General features: G+C 36.9%; 1 protein-coding gene across 2 annotated transcripts in view; it reads right to left on the bottom strand.

Annotated features, from left to right (window-relative positions):
• Window positions 1-416: 416 nt before the first annotated feature.
• The window catches only part of TLL1 (tolloid like 1), a gene marked incomplete at both ends in the record, with an annotated part of 124,363 nt that continues 108,146 nt past the window's right edge, over window positions 417-16,633 (bottom strand). For both annotated transcript variants that reach the window (XM_081333248.1, XM_081333249.1), the window contains 8 exons: window positions 417-551; window positions 1,936-2,186; window positions 2,623-2,836; window positions 7,931-8,058; window positions 8,567-8,692; window positions 12,539-12,719; window positions 13,532-13,692; window positions 14,973-15,098. In XM_081333248.1, coding sequence (XP_081189374.1) covers window positions 417-551; window positions 1,936-2,186; window positions 2,623-2,836; window positions 7,931-8,058; window positions 8,567-8,692; window positions 12,539-12,719; window positions 13,532-13,692; window positions 14,973-15,098 — 1,322 coding nt within the window. The remainder of the gene's footprint in view (window positions 552-1,935; window positions 2,187-2,622; window positions 2,837-7,930; window positions 8,059-8,566; window positions 8,693-12,538; window positions 12,720-13,531; window positions 13,693-14,972; window positions 15,099-16,633) is intronic.

Below are 16,633 nucleotides of genomic sequence, written 5' to 3'. Positions count from 1 at the left end.
CATTTCACGTTGCATGACCTGGTAGCAGGTGAGTTTTTCTCCTCTCCTGGAGTCAAGTCACTTGTCAAAAAGTTACAGTCAGCAGGATCTTTTCCTGTTGTTGAAGATGGAAACAACCCTGACATTTGTCAAGCTGTGAACAAAGCTCTTACAGTTTCCTTGGAAGCATGCAATATCTTTTCACCAGTTTGCAAAGACAACCATGAATGGAGACCATATGTCGTCGCCATAATGTCTGTTCCTCTGCAGAGAGGATTTCATTTAAGAATGAGATTGTTCAGTTTTCCTTCCATTTGAAATCACGGGATAAAAATCGTTGCTTTTTACTAACGCTGTCAGTATTTCTTTAAAGAATCCCTCCACCCCTTACAACAGTCATTCTCTGTTTAATTTTGTGACTTAAGGGGTGTCTTGTGTTATTTTTGACTGTGAACATTATCTTGATATTTTATACTTTTGTATCGTATATGAAAGCCTTTTTTGTTAATGGTGTCATCTGTATGGAAATGGAGTAAAACCGAATCACCTGCTGAATAAATTTCTTCTGGAGGCTGTAGGAGGAAGAAGAAAATAGAGAGGCTTACCAAGGCTATTCTAGAAACAACAATAAATCATTCACTCTGCAACAATTACACTGTCCTTTTATCTGAAATACCATATAAGGTAAAGGTAAAAGTTCCCCCGCACATGCGTGCTAGTCGTTTCTGACTCTAGGGGCCGGTGCTCATCTCAGTTTCAAAGCCGAAGAGCCAGCGCTTGTCCGAGGACGTCTCCATGGTCATGTGGCTGGCATGACTAGATGCCAAAGGTGCACGGAACGCTCTTACCTTCCCACCGTAGTGGTCCCTATTTTTCTACTTGCATTTTTACGTGCTTTCAAACTGCTAGGTTGGCAGAAGCTGGGACAAGTAACAGGCGCTCACTCTGTTACGCGGCACTCAGGATTCGTCCCGCCAAACTGCCGACCATCTGATCGACAAGCTCAGCGTCCTAACCCACTGAGCCACCGCGTCCCCGAAATACCGTATACTCAGTCTTAATAAAATGCATTAGAATGGTTTATGTTTCTTCTACTATGGCCAGTGAACAAAATAGTGCTATTTTTTAAAAAAATAAAAATAAAAATAAATGACAGATGCAGCCATACGCTGTACTTTTTTTCTCCATTTTTATTTAAAGCCAAGGCAGTATGAAGGACTGTGAAATAAAGCTGGTAAGAACTGACTTAAGCCATTTCCTTTTTGTTATTTTTTTTCCCCACTCAAAACTACCCAACTATTTCTCCTGCTCTATGAACAAAGAAAACTAAAAAAAACCCAAAGACTCTTCCTCCACTTTTCCATCTTCAGCTTAAAGACAATTTGCCTAACTTTTCCTTGAACTAAAATCTGCCTTGAATTAGAAATAATGGTTGTGTTTGCTGTTGACAATGTTAGCTGCCACAATTGTTTTGTTTTCAGGCAGCACCTTTGAAATCATTGTAAACAATAACAGAAACCTTAAAGTCCTTAATTCTTCTATACTACACCTTTATGTATTGTTTCTGTCTACCCGCTTCTCAGTAACAAAACCAGTCTTGTCAAAAACAAAATTTATCTGATTCTATTAGCTTTAAGAAAGAAATACTCTGACTGCAAAAAGCTAAACTACAGGTACAATCTAGTAAGCTACTTTAACACAATTTTTCTTAGCACAAGTTGCAGGAGTATTTTTTTTTTCCCTAAGCAATAATCCTTCCACCATACTGAAGCTTTCTTTAAACTTAAGAGAGATTTTTGTTGTAATAAACTGTGTGGACATGAAGGCCTTCTACAGAAAAATGGAAAACCACCGAAAGATGCTGGAGCATAGGCATCTCTATTACATTTTTACATAATACACATTCTGATATTTCATGGAGAAATTTGATAATTGCAAAACTTAAAAGTGACCTACCCCTGATCCACAAAACCGGCCAATCCTCAGAGCAGATGTATCAGGACCATCAAAGACTTCTAAATAGTCATAACCACAGTCCGCTTCTTCTTCCACCTCAAACGTCTGAAAAATCAACTCTATTCGATAACCATGGTCTGACACCAGCAACCACTCACAATCTGCTTGAACTGGGTAATTATTATCTCCAAACTGAGCATGAGAATAAAGGTCTCTCATCTTGCTTTCAACTCTCAGGCGACCACCACACGCTGTGCAAGATGGGGGAAAGAAAAGATTTGTGCCATATAGTTCTAGTTTTGAAAGGATCAGATTAATTCTTCTTCTACCATGATTGAGAAGCACCAAGAACAAAAGAAAAACCACTAGATGTCAGTATAAACAAAGAAATAGATATCACAAGACATGATGCGATTGCAGCATAATTGCTGGCAGATACTTTTTTAAGAAAGAATTTTGATCACCAAGACCTATAGTTCAGCTTGATTTAAATTATATTCTGCTGCAAAACACTACAGTTTGGTTTTCCAAGAAATAACAGAATAGGTTATTAAAATGTATTCTATGCATTCAGTATAGGTTATTTAAAATATATTCTGTTTCCTAAACAAGGAACTTAAATTAAACTTTCACCCACAATGGCATTGAACATGTATCCACTGAAGTCAGTAAGAATTATTTTCACACCTGTTGAATGGGTTGCTTGGAAGCCTTTTCTTTGAACTGATGCATCAGAGACAAATCGAAGAAACATTTTATTTCCTGTGGCAATAAGAGGATCCGGTATCTTATTTCCACATAAACGCCCCAGAATTGGGAATTTTTCATTTTCTCCATCAAACACCTCCAGATGGTCATAAGCACATTCCTGATGTTGTTCAATTTCAAACTCAATAAACACCTGGAATAAATAGCAAAATATTAATCCAGAACTTAAGTGTGTCCCAAGTACTGTTATACTAAAATCTTACTGATCAGAATCATTCTAAACATTAAAAGTGAAAGTGATATTAGAAGAAGCAAACAATGAAATAATGAAGATCTAATTTAGCACAGGTATTTATGAGAACTCTGGAGATTTATTGTACAAGTCCTTTTGTATTGGATCTAACTGTGCTCTTAATAGCTTTTTCAGTTAGCAATGCACTAAAAAGACCAGGATATTTAGCAACTATCTATGATAAAAGTAAGAAAATCTGGATTATATCTAATACTTGTTGATTCTTTCAACTTTATAGGATGGTTTCATGTTTTTCAGATAACTGGAAAGAAAGCCAAAGGGAAATTTCTGAAAAGCATTACAAAACTAATTTTAAAAGTACATTTTAAATCTTTTAGAAATGAATTCATTAAATAGCCACAACTAAAAAAGAAAAGAAAAACATTTTGGTATTTTGGCTGACTACACTTTTTTTTTAAAGGAAGAAATTTTCATAAACTTAAACATTCAAAGATTTCTTTTCTTTTCATCCCTATATATTATTTCCCTTTGTTCAATGTAAGCAATTTTCAAGCTTCAGCAGTGAATAAAATGTGTGGATAATAGATTTCCTTCTGATTTTCCTCTGCTGGCATGAAACGTCTGTGATGGTGAACATAATTATAACTCGAACTAGACAGAAACAGCTCTTCAAAATTCTTGAACTAAATCTATGAGCACAGAAGTTGGGTGAATAATAATTCTGAATTACTCTTGGGAAAACAGAAATTCTATCATACTGGAGATAGGAGACATACTCAGTGGTAACTATAGCATCTTTATTGAAAATTTCCAATAGGGGCATTCCTTTATAACGTCTTCCCCCCAGGCCTAGGATTTAATTAAGTGTAGGGATCCACAGAAACACCAGACCTCTGGAGAGATGACTGTACAATGAAAGACAGAATATACACCCCTTAGAATTTCATTACTAAACAAATACAAAAACACAGCATTTGACTCAAGTTCCTTTTCTGCAAAATTATCTTCTCCTTTGGTAAAATTTCAGCACCAAATTATTTTTCACCAACCTGAATATAAATTATTTGGAAAAAATTATTCCTCAAGCACTTCATTAGCTACAATGCTCCACTGCAGCCCAAACCTATGCAAAGTTCATACACTTGTAAGGATATTAATCACATTCTGCTAGTTGTAACTTCCCTATAGGCCTCTTTCTTGAACATGGGAATTGTAGGCTGTAATAGGTTAAAAGTCACTGTCACACATTACTTTTCTTCATTTAAAATCCAAAGAAAATTCAGTAAAACTTTTAGGGCAGGTGTATCCCATGTTGAGAGTTCAGTTGGAGTACAGGAAAACACAGAATTGAATGAGACTAGATGAAAAATAGGCATTCTTCTATGAAAGGAGAAACATTTTATCTGAAGTTTGGGATTGAAGGAAAAATCAACTGAAGAACAGTTATGCCAGAATGCAGAGATTTTATAAAAAATGTTATTCCTATGTTTCCCTAATAATACTATTAAAATAATAGCATTTTTATATTTAGTATAAATATAAAATACTGTTCTAAATTTTTATAGGATTTCCACTTTTTAAAGTTATCGATAAAAGTATTAAAAAAGAGAAACATCTATCTTTTCTGATATACACTTCTGATACAAGTATATATTAAATGAAGTTAACATCCTTGCAGCTTTACCTCTAAGCTTTCCATCATACATGAAAACACTGAATAGGAATAAGAGCATCAGAAGAATCTTCTAGCAAATAAAATTAAGTCTATTTAAAAGGAATAAAATTCAACAAGAACCAAATACAGAGCAAAGAGATCTGTTAAAATGTCTTGGACAATAAGGCTGTTCTAATCTACAGACACCCTAATGGAAGTCAGCCAAAGTACAATGTGTTGCCACTTCATATTAACAGCTGTCCTTGAGAAATTTCATATCGCTCAAGTGTTGACATTTTGGCAGTAAAATGGAAATAATCAGAACAAGCACAAGTATTGCAAGCGATACTTTCTCCTGACGTACCACATTAAGATCAGACATTCTTATTAATAGAAGGAAGCTGCAGATGCAATATAAAAAGCTGAACTATTATCCCAAATGCCACTCATAAATTTTGTTCACTATTAGTGTGCAACTTTCAAAGGGCCAATCATTGTGCTATTTGACATCTAGTTCACTTCTATTAAAAAGAGAACTAGATCTATTCAACCCGCAGGCCATAATTAATTGATGTCTCCTTTATATAAAGGAAATAAGTATGACTAAAGTGATTTTTCCAATGGAAGACTGCTAATGCTACCAGTCAAAAGCATTACATAGCTATATTGCTTTCCCTTTTCAGCAGATTTTCTTAGGCTGGGGGTGTGGGGAGATGGATGAAATGACAGGGGGGAAAAGAGAACAGGTGAATAATTAGACTGTTTAGAGCCCATAAAACTGTAAAGATGGCAGAATGGCTGCATAGTGAAGAGACTCATCTGGAAGAATTCATAGTTAGCATGCAACCCACTGTGTTTTACAGAAAAGCTGTTAGTTTCACTGTAAAATTGTACATATGTATGCCTCAGTGTATAATACGCTGGCCACATGACCACGATAATGTGTTTGTACAATGCTGGTTTCCTTGGCTAAGAAACAGAGATGAGTACTGACTCCTATAATCGCACACAACTGAACAGGGGAAAACTTTACCAAGGTCCAAAAGGAAGCATGTTTCAATGGAATTTCTTTCAAGGCAATGTGTGTAGAATTGTGTGTTTATAACACAATCCCATGTACAGACTTTCCATTGTGTTTGGAAAAAATTATCCAAGGAGAATAGTACAGGACTGTACTCCTAGAACCTTACATTTAAATTATACATTAAACTTCATCATAGCCCAAAGGCCGAGAAGAATTTGATCATAATTACATTTCTCCTAAAAGGTAATACAGTTATATTAGTAATACAGTTATATTTAGGGTATTTATTGTCCCAGTAACACATTTAACTCATTAATACTTGAAGGAAACATTCATTTGTGTATGTGTATGTATCTTTTGTGTCTTTTCCCTTTTTCCTTCTGTTGAAACTTGTCAGTTTCTTACAGGCTGCCTAGATAAGGCCCTGTGGGACTCTACAAGTGTTGCAAGGTTTTTCAAAAGTGGTGTGCTATTGCCGCTTTCCTAGGACTGAAAGCAACTGAACCAAGATCACCCAGTTGGCTTTGTGTATAACACGGAACTGGCCTCCCAGTTTCTGATGCCTTAACTAATACACCAAACTGTCTTTCATATTGTGTGTGTTGTACATCATTTCAAACTGATGGTAAGCCTCTCCGCATAGTCTTGAACTGTAATTCATTATAAACACAGTCAGCAAAATGGCCTTTTTGCAAGGTCATCCAAAGACCACCCACTTACCCGCCAGAATTCTTATAATGGAGGCCAAGAACCCTGAAGCCTGGTGCCTCTCCTATTACTGCCCCCTTCCTACTACTAATATAATGTTAGACAAATATCCTCAAAATGTTTCTGGAGATTAGAGAACCTGCTAGCCTCAACTGAGGTACAGGATCCTAGTCTGTTGTCTGACTGGATGTGATTTAACAACTGCTCAGTGGGTTAGGACGCTGAGCTTGTTGATCAGAAGGTCGGCAGTTTGGCAGGTCGAATCCCGAGTGCCGCATAACAGAGTGAGCGGCTGTTACTCATCCCAGCTTCTGCCAACCTAGCAGTTTGAAAGAACGTAAAAATGCAAGTAGAAAAATAGGGACCACTATGGTGGGAAGGTAACAGCGTTCTGTGTGCCTTTGTCGTGTAGTCATGCCGGGCACATGACCACGGAGACGTCCTCGGACAAGCGCTGGCTCTTCCGCTTTGAAACGGAGATGAGCACCGGCCCCTAGAGTCGGAAACGACTAGCACGCATGTGTGGGGGAACCTTTACCTTATCATCTTATGAGGAATCAAACGGAATGGGGCATTCCTTTTCCTCAGGCAGGACAAGCAAGCAATTTTAGAGACAAAGATTAGTTGCTATAAATGATGGATAAGCGACACTGCAAACTCAAGAAGCTGGTAAGAGTACAAAAGGACTTTAGAATAAATGGTGCTATTTTTTGATGCATTGCAAATATAGCTGATTCTTGAGTTATTTAAATTAAGTGAGGTAACGTGTCACTAAATGACAGTGAGAAAAAAAACCTTTCCGACCAAATGAATTCAAGGCTATGTGATAAAAACTCTAAATAAAGGAGAGAAAACGTCAAACACTCTGTTCTTTTAATGAAAATCCAGAACACGTTGTCAACTTTTACACATGTCCAGAACATGCCATATGATAGGATTATTTTTGGCCTCATAAATGGCTACACTCAATAAATGAAGTCATTTCAGCCCCACTTAGGAAATGAGAAATAGATACCTTTACTGAATTCCCATTCCTATTTTTAAATATTTTAAAATAAAATCATATAGCTATCAAGAATTACATTATAATGTGCTAAATACGATATGTCCGTGTGCCTATTTTACTTCTGCTATAGAGGTCTCTAACCTTTTCGGTCATTTACAAGCTTAGAATCATGATGGTGTGTTGCAGAGGGGGAACTCCACTCACAATATGGTTGCTTAGCTAATTGGAAAAGAATTCACATGGGAATGGGGTCTGGACAGTGGGAGATCTGTTGAAATACAGTACCTATACTATAGATATGATGTGCCTAGGTCTGTTTTTGAAGGGCAAAACGTGATTCAGAGTACATATGGACATGCACATAGAGTAATTGCATCTTTTCTTGACTTGCAGATTTGCTCTATGCTTATGAGGTATTCCTGACAGGTGTTGTATGTGTGCCCATGCAAGCTGCAAATCACTTTTTGCTTTTGGTATATGAATTTAAGTATTGGCACTTATCAGTGATCTTTAATCAAACATACGTTCTGACAAAACAATATTTTAAAAAAATTGGTTGATTCAATTTCTGCTTCATTAACAATACTATTGATTCAAGTTAAACTTTTGATAAATTTGTTACTAATATTAACTACTACTTACTATTTTGACCCTGTGACCAGGTGTGGCACTTATTTCCCAACTGCATTCTTTTCTGCTTGGGTACTTGTCTGGCCAGTTGGGGCTTGTGATAATTCCATTCGGGCTGTGGATTTTCTGTTCACATTCAGCTGCATTAATCATAGATAGAGTATCAATGAATTGAGTGAAAATATATTATATCACACAGCTAGATAAGCCAGATATTAATTCTCTGCTTTATGAAAAAAGGAAGCATTTGTTGGAAGCTAATATGGTGTAATCATTCAATTTTAACTATCAACATCTACGATTAGCAAACTCATTACTGAGAACAACGTGCAATAATCCATAACATTAATTTGGAGAGTTGTGCAAATAATTTGAGATCTCCATCCTCTTGAATATTTGGTATGGCTGTTTAATGACCCTCCCATTCATTCACTTGTACATTCTTCTGCATGCATAGAAGATGCTTCCATTGAGTTTGAAGTCATGGTTATACAATATTTGAATATTTTGTATAGCCTGTTACATAACACTTTTCAATGAAACATCTTGCAATCTTAGAACAGGTGCAAATATAAGAATACATGCATAAGATAAGATGTACTCAAGCAACTTCTTTAAAATAAGCTTCTCTGCCATACTACTTTTTACCTTCCTTGCAGTCATGTTTGTTTTCATGAAGCACAAATCCATTCCGACATTGGCATACATAGCTTCCAAAAGTGTTAATGCATTCATGTTGACAGCCACCATTGTCCTTTGAACATTCATCTTTATCTATAAAATATACACATTTATTCTGCAAAGAGAATTTACTTCTATTTTTCATAAAAAGGTACTTAACGGTTTGGTTAGGTTTAAGTCCCTATGGGAAAATATAGAAAAAAGAGCCATACATAATGACAATGCAACAGGAAATTGTATTTCCTTGATTTGATTGCAATTGTCTCACAGTTGGTCAAGTGTATAGAAATAAAATCAAAATTATACTAATTATCAAAATTATAATATTTGATAAATTAATGTATAATGAAAATATATATTTTATTAATTGGCAAAGCCTTATCACCAAGATGCTTGAAGCCTTATGTATTATATATCTGCATGTAAGTGTGTCTGTGAGTGTGTGTATGTTTGTGTGTGAATAACATATTTGCTTATTAAATTATGTTATTTAGAGTTTGAATGACATTGTAATGCTTTTCCCAATTAACAATGAGACAAAGTAAAAGTGGAGCAGGATACAGTGGTTTGGCACTGGTAATGAATGATGAAGTAAAAATCTTATCTATGATTTATATAAACAAGGGTTCATTCCAGGTTGAAAAACTTATAAGAAAACAAATTCTAATTTACCAGATTAAATTTTAAAAAAGTAAACCTTTTACAGATTACTTGCAAATCATGTTCAGGGATGGAAATCAGCCTTCCAATTTTAAAATGATCCTTTTAAAATGTATTTTTTCTCTCAATAGTTCTTATAATTAGAAAAGATCCATTTTCAACAATACATTAGATCTGATTCATTCACAAAGTACATGGCCATCTTTCAGATCCTCAAAGAGATAGATATGAATTATATCACATGGCCTGTATCAAAATCTTTGCATGATTTCAAAATAAAAATGCTCTCCTTAAGGCAGCTTTCTTCTGGGGGGGGGGAATGTAGCAGGATAGATAAGTGACTGTGTCATTTTCCCAGCACTAGTGTGCTCAACGATAGAATAATTATATTTTTTATCTGGTTACTGCAACATAATTATCTTTATGATTCCCCAGACCTATTTCTCTGCAAATATATATCCATTTTAGATAATAAATCTTTCCACTAAATATAGTAAATATTTCCAGTTTCAGTTAAGAAGTAGAACCAGCAGTTTCTTTCAGCGTTCAGGCTTGTAAAATGAAGATTTAAACAATGTAATACAATTTGGAAATTAATCTGAAAAAAGTAAAAAGTATCTTATTATTTTACCTATAAATAATTTCTTTTTTGTCTCAAGAGAATGCTTAAAAGTTCATGGTGATCAATCATGCATTCTACATTTGTATTTCTTATTATGGATGCAATAATAAGCTTGATCATTTTTACTTCTTCTACACTTCTTGTTGAAGCTACTGATCAGAGTCATGACATACGATGCAAAATTGCTTATGAGCAAAACATTCCATGGAAGTTAAAACAAATAAGCCTGGGGCTCTTGGGTAAAGGAGTCTATTGTCTTTGCTGGCAGGAGAGAGATTTCATATTTTTCAGAATTATACCTTATTTCAGCCTAAAGTCAAAACTGATGCCATGCAGGCCTATCAGTAGCTTTATGACTGTAATGAATGGGACTGATAATCAACTGCAGGCATGTCTCAACCCACGTCCTCCAAACTAGCTGATATTTAGAGAGATGAGATCTGGGCTGCTATGACCCAGATTATAACTAGCTAGCCTTAGGAGACACAGAAAACTCTTTTTCATCTAGTATTTAACTAGATTTTTTCACCTCAGTTTTGTTAGCCTTGAGATATCGTAGTTCGACATATATGGAGGGATTAGATTTAGGGCAAATGTTATAATCTGCCTCATAGCTTCAACTATCTATCATACCAATTTTATTTACTTGCCTTTCAAACCCTTGTTACCTTTTCAGAGAATTAAAAAGTTGATATAAAATGTCTTTTGAGTCTTGTTAATCTCTTCCAGATATTACAACCTGAGTGAAGTAGTTGGTTCTGTTTCTCTTGACTTCTCTAATAAACCTTTCCTGTAGTTTCTAACCTATCTGTTTCCCAAAGCTGCTTTTTTTCAAGAGGCAACTGGACCTTCTTGTTTTTCTTTGAAGACATTTTGCTTCTCATCCAAGAAGCTTCTTCAGCTCGACTAGAGGGTGGGAATGAAAGGATTTATATTTCTTGCAGACAGCTGGTCATTTGCATTCTTTTGAAGAGTCTGTCAGAACCCACCCTTAGGAAAGAAGAACTCTTGGAGACAAGATTGTCCAAACAGGAACTTTTACTAAAACATGGTTGACAGTGGATAATATAGACAGGATCTGAAGCTGTTTCACAGATCGATACTTTTAAAGCAGGGGTGTTAAACTCAATTTCATTGAGGGCTGCATCAGCATTGCAGTTGCCCTCAGGGGGCCAGGTGGGTGTGGCCAGGGTGGGTGTGACCTACTGGGTGGGCGTGGCTAGAGTGCGTATGGCCTACTGGGTGGGCATGGCCAGCTCTACATCGTTGACATCAAGGGTGCCTATGGGGGCCTGAGCAGGAGTAGGACAGATCTGAGGGTCTCTGGCAGAAGGAGATGGGACCGGGCCAAGTGCCAAGGCAGTGGGGGCCGTTCCCTCACTGTTTCCAGGATGGCTTTGCGGGCCACATGAAACCACTTCGTGGGCCGGATCTGGCCCCCGGGCCTTGTGTTTGACATGTCTGTTTTAAAGTGTCCCCGAGTAATAACCCCATCCTTCAGTCCATTCGGTCAGTCTTGGTTCAGTCGAGTCTCAGGTGTCAAACCCCTCGTGGGGAAAAAAGGAGAATCACCAGTACATTTGCAACATTATTACTTCCTCCCTTTCACATTCCATTCGGAGAGGCAAACCTGAATTCCCTCCCCACCCCCTTTCTTTGTTGTTCAGTCTTTTCTGATGGCCACCAGGCAGTCTGAATAAACAACCATTACATCTAAGGGATAGAGAGGGGCAATTAGCACCCCTGTCTTCTCTTTCCTCCTTGGAATGGCAGAATCCAGTAAGGGGGTGGTGGTGAGATTTAGGTTTGCACAGATAGGGAGTTAGAAATGATATATAAATGGATTCTGACGGAGTCATTGAGGCCACTAGGGGGCTTGTCAGTGTCCTCAGGGCCATCTGAGCAAATGGATGTGGAGCCTTCTCGGAACCGCTGAAAGGACTGTGTTGCGAAGCTGTGCTTTCTGCAGGATGTTTTCTGCCCTGTGTCCCTTCACTGTTGAACACAGGCGCAAATGTCTGTGCTGTCTGCATCTCAAACTGAAGTACAAATGGTTGCTGTAGTCTGCAATTTTTCTGGAAATCCATTCATGCTCCCATACCATTTAAAGGATGGTCATCCCAAAGTGCATAACTAAATGTCTATGGAGATTTTCAGTCACCCAAAGGTGCTTTTTTTCCAAGAGGCAACTGAACTTTCTTGTTTTTCTTTGAACTTTGGGACAACCATGACCTGGATGACTGAGAATCTCTATAGACATTAACTTATCTGTGCATCTTTTTATTGTGAGGAAAACATGCCAATTTTTAAGGAAAAAAAAACACTTAAGAGAAAATTACTGCAAATAAAGAAAAACCAATTAGGAAGGTAAATGAATAATGAAATCTGGATAGTAAAATAATAATATGCATTATTATTATAACTAATAATATATTTCCTTGTCATAATTACTATAGTGTATTGCAATCAATATTAGCTTATTTAATTAAGTGAGAAACTGAAACGGAACTTGTTAAAGAGACAGGCCATTCATCTTGAATGGAACCAAAAAATGAAAAGCATAAGCAAATCTTATCCTGGAGATTTTGAAAACTTTAGTTGTGTTTGAAAAACCCAAACATTCATACGGATCACACCTATTGTATTTGTTTTAATACCTGAGAAGAAGTGAGCTTTGAAACCTTTTTTTGAAACTGTGTTATCAGATTTGAACTCAATTCTCATGTTGTTATACTGGGATGTGATAACTTCAGGCACTTCTGTACCACAAAATTTGCCATGTGGTTTGGAATCAGTAGAAAGGCCACTACGGATTTCCACGTAATCGTATTTGCACACCTAAAAAATGAAACGCCAGTATTAATCCTAATGCAACTAAGAAATATATTTATCTTTCAATGTATACCTTCAACCATGAGAGATAATGTGGTTTAGCTCTTTTTTTATTTTATTGCTTGTATTACTCATTACACCCAATTGATCAAATATAGAAGAGGCTTTGGATAGTTTTTTTCTTGAGTAACATGGCAGACTTAGAACCCTACTTATTGCAGGATCTTAATATCAGCTCAGTTGTATCATGATTCAAATTCCTTTGCTATTAATAATAATGTAATGCAAAGAGTACGGACACGGTGGCTCAGTGGATTAGGATGCTGAGCTTGTTGATCAGAAGGTCGGCAGTTTGGCGGGTCGAATCCCGTGTGCCACGTAGCAGAAAGCGCCTGTTACTTGTCCCAGCTTCTGCCAACCTAGCAGTTCAAAAGCACGTAAAAATGGAAGTAGAAAAATAAGGACCACTATGGTAGGAAGGTAACAGCGCTCCGTGCACCTCTGGCATCTAGTCATGCCGGCCACATGACCATGGAGACGTCCTCAGACAAGCGCTGGCTCTTCGGCTTTGAAACGGAGATGAGCACCGGCCCCTAGAGTCATAAATGACTAGCACTCTCTCCTATGTCTGTAAACTGGTATTAAATGAGTTGGAACATTCTTATTAATTTGTTAACCAAAATATTTTTAGCTTTTTTTACTGAATGAATGATATTCTCTGTGAAAAAACCTAACATTTGGTCATCTTGACTTTTCCTGGCTCTTAAAAATTCTAATTCTGGACCTAAACTTTTGATAGTGTTAATTAATTAACTTACTTCACTCCCTTCCAGTTCAAAGAACTCAAACTTCACTGAGATTCTATACTGGGTGGGAGCAACAAGTTGCCACACACAGTTTTTATTAGGAGGATATTCTTTGGGCCATCCTGGTGTTGTTAGAGTCCCATTCAGTTTTGTCAGAAGACCCCCACAGGCAGCTAGAAAAAAAGCAAAGCAAGAGATTCATAAAGTTACAAGTTCATAAAATCATAGTTTGTACATGTGAACAATATTAAATAGTAATTAATTAACTTAAAAAATCAGTAAAAAATCTATTAATATATTTTTTTCAAAACAAAACAAAACAGATAAATTCAAAATAATGGCCAATGCTGCCTATTAGCATATATGGACTGCAGATAAGGAGGCTGAAGAACAATGTAGATCCATGCATAAGTATTGTTTCATTTTTTAAAAAGCAAATATGTACTATATCTTATCACTCGCAGAAAATCCCACAGTTTTTTCTTTTCTTTACTCATATTTTCAACTTTGTATCAACTCAAACTGTAGACTCATAAAAGTCAAAATAGAAAAGACAAACCAAAACAGAATTCATGGTGGGTCTAGGAAACGGGTGTCAAACTCGATCGTGTCACGTGATGTATCATGACATATCACGTTTTTTTACTTTGTGGAGCTGGAGTGGGCGTGGCCTGCAAGTTGAAAACCACTGTCCTAATTCATCTCTTTATTGCAATTATTGAGAGTATGAATGAAGCTATTGACACAAAGATAATTTGCCCTGTGCAGTGGAATGAAGTCAAAACTGTTATATAACACCATGTTTTAACCCCCATCTTTCTGAGTTACTGTAATGGACACTTGCTGGTTCACTCAGGTATATTAGGCAACTGCTATATGTTTATTTAATAGTTATTTGTGGCCAGAGGTCCTTGTTTGCTGCCTTACCTACCAGGTGGAATGGAAGTAGAGGAAAATGAGCACATTTGCAGTAATTTGAGACCTGATTTTACCTTATTCTTGGTAAAAATCCAAGCAACCTAATAGAATGGTAATAGTAAAGAGACTTAACAAAGTATGAGCATGGTAAATTTTATCTTTTTCCTGTTTTATTTAAATACACAGTGCTACTTTTAGAACACACAAATGTTATATCTAGAGATGTTTTTAATAGTTAAATATTTTCCATGATTTCATAAAATTTATACCCATCTCACTAAGAGCAAGACATACTGACATTGAAAATAGCCAGCTGGCTAGAGTAAACTTTTATTAACTCACTATGCATGGAATCTATTATCTGGTCAGCATTTTTGAGAAATAGCTGGTGTAAGGATTATAATACATATACAAAACCAGCCTTGGCAAGAATGTAAAATTGGGCTAAATGCAGATACAGCACTTGCCATAAAAGCAAGCTATGTAATAAAGCTAAATTGTCTCTGGAATATTGAAAATTAGTACACACAATTACCTTCACAACTCTTCTTATCAGGCCCAAGCTCATAACCTGGATCACAAGCACACTGATAACTGCCCAGCGTATTCACACATCGTTGTTCACATCCACCATTGTCCAATTTGGCACATTCATCTTCCTCTGAGAAATAAAAATAGCATTGCATTAAAACATAAACTTACCACTTTTTTCTACTGTATTACAATAACAACAAACTTGTAATTATAACTCAAACTGTGATTGATGTAAGCATTTTCACAAAGTAGGATACATCTAATAACTGAGAAGACAGGCACACTCCTTTAAGCGTTGGCCTTATATTCTATCAGTCCCAGTTGATTAGACCAGACCAGAAAATTAACCTCCACAGGGAGGCTGAAATTATTTTTATTGAGATTGGCTATAATAATAGAATCTTGCAAGTCTGATTGTTATACCCATTCCCCCTTTTTATAACCCAGTAAATTGGAGAGGAATCTGTCTGAGCTGCTTCCAAGTGTTATCACACTGCTCTAGATCTAAAATATGTTTTAGTTCCTTTTCCTAAGTAAAAGTTCTTGCATAATTCCATTATGAATATCTGTTACCCAGAGACTTATTATTCTATACTTCTGTTGTTTACATTGATCAGCCAGGGATACAGCTGAGACTGAAATAATATGCTTTGTAATTTCAGTTATTCAGAATAAGTGTAGATAATGTATAGGAGAAATTAGGACTAGTTAGGAGGAATAAAATAAAGCAAAACTTTCCCCCTTAGTTACTTAATCAGGGACTTGAAAAATAATAAACTTTGTCAGCTCATCCCTAAAACATTTAGAGGGCCAAGGAATACTGACAATACAAGACACTAGAAGGTGAACATAAGCTCTAGGACAGGGGTCCCCAACCCCCAGTCCATGGACCAGTATCAGGCCGCGGCATGCCAGCAACCGGGCTGCACAAACAAGCAAAGCACCATCCACGGGATGCAGGCAGCACACAAAACCATGCCCCCTCCGGTCCATGGAAAAAAACTCTCTCCACATAACTGGTCCCTGGTGCCCAAAAGGTTGGGGACCTCTGCTCTAGGAAACAAGGTAGCCCCATGCTATATATTTTTGTAATTATGCTCCTAGAATGTCCTCTTTCTTCATTCAGTACAGCACAGTTTTTGTAGTTATCCATTATCTCACAAGATCTACCCCATAGTTGATTCCATTAACATGTCGCTATCTGCTTCCCACTGCAGGGAGAGGATTTATTCATCTGCTCTGCTGATGGTTGCAGTTGGGTTTCAGAGGGTACTTGGTAGAATTCCTGAGTACTTTATTGAGTCGATCTATTAAAACCTCTTGGATTCACTTGAGTTGGAGCTCTCCTGTGGAGGTTCTCTGGAGCTGGCTGAGATATGGGGTGATTTGATTATCTAGAAAGAGTTTTTTCCTATTGACATTGAGGAATTGGATAGAGACAGTGGAGCTGTGACTGCATCAGCCTATATTTTAGGATGATGCTCCTTCTTGTTAGTTAAGATCTTCCTACACGTGACATGGGTTGGGTTCAAGTGGTAGTAGATTTTTCCTGGAGAGAAGGAATGGTTCCATATGTGGTTAAGGAGACAGTGACCTGGCACTGATTAAGGATCAATGGAAGAGGAAGGGAAGATTGTTGAGTAGATGATTGCCCTGGATGAA

Source organism: Vipera berus, assembly GCF_964194415.1.
Source record: "Vipera berus genome assembly, chromosome: 7".
Lineage (NCBI taxonomy): Eukaryota > Metazoa > Chordata > Lepidosauria > Squamata > Viperidae > Vipera > Vipera berus.
The sequence above is the reverse complement of the archived record's forward strand: the minus strand, read 5'-3'. Positions and strand labels throughout refer to the sequence as shown.